General features: G+C 46.2%; 1 protein-coding gene across 1 annotated transcript in view; it reads right to left on the bottom strand.

Annotated features, from left to right (window-relative positions):
• Positions 1-133: 133 nt before the first annotated feature.
• Positions 134-795, bottom strand: part of LOC106816548 — an 8,808-nt gene continuing 8,146 nt past the window's right edge. The window contains exon 6 of the mRNA XM_014821172.1: positions 134-638. Coding sequence (XP_014676658.1) covers positions 451-638 — 188 coding nt within the window. The 3' untranslated portion in view covers positions 134-450. The remainder of the gene's footprint in view (positions 639-795) is intronic.

Genomic DNA, 795 nt, shown 5'->3' with positions numbered 1-795 from the left:
ACACACACACACACACACACACACACACACACACGCCCACAAGCACACGTACGCACGCACATACACTCACATATATTTATTAGACATAAATATAGATTTCTCTTCCTTTTTATATTAATATTATTCTCTCCACACGCGCACGCACGCACGCACGCACACACGCACGCACGCACGCACACATACAGATATAAACATTAGACATAAATATAACTTTCTATTCTGTTCTATAATATTCTTTTACGTGCATATATATATATTTAGACATTAGACATAAATACTGTTTTCTACCCTGATGTATCACGCTCTCTTACATATTATACTTCGACACGTGAGCTAATAACATATATGACAACGGACGTCGCCACGCTGTCGTCGGCAACTCGTAGATAAGACTAGTGAATTCACGCCCCTTCCCGCCGCCAGGGGGAGCGGTAGGTAGCGGATATGCGGTCACACCTGCCAGCGGCCGCGGTGCGTGCGAGGGTGAATGTTGTATGTGGAGGGAGAGGGGGAGAAGGCGGCGCCGCCACGGTTCCTCACGCGTGCGTAGTAGATAACGACGCCGGCGACGACGAGGGTGCCGACGGCGATGATGGCGATGACGGATCCGACAACTATCATCACCGTGGAGCGTCTCTCTACACAAACACAAACACAGTCACAACAACAACAACAACAACAACAACAACAACAACAACAACAACAACAACAACAACAAACAAAAACACAGTCACAACAACAACAACAACAACAACAACAACAACAACAACAACAACAACACACTACAACAACAAC

The sequence above is a fragment of the Priapulus caudatus genome, unplaced genomic scaffold (assembly GCF_000485595.1).
Source record: "Priapulus caudatus unplaced genomic scaffold, Priapulus_caudatus-5.0.1 Scaffold1412, whole genome shotgun sequence".
Taxonomy (NCBI): Eukaryota; Metazoa; Priapulida; class Priapulimorpha; order Priapulimorphida; family Priapulidae; genus Priapulus; species Priapulus caudatus.
This window is presented reverse-complemented; position numbering and strand designations above follow the sequence as displayed.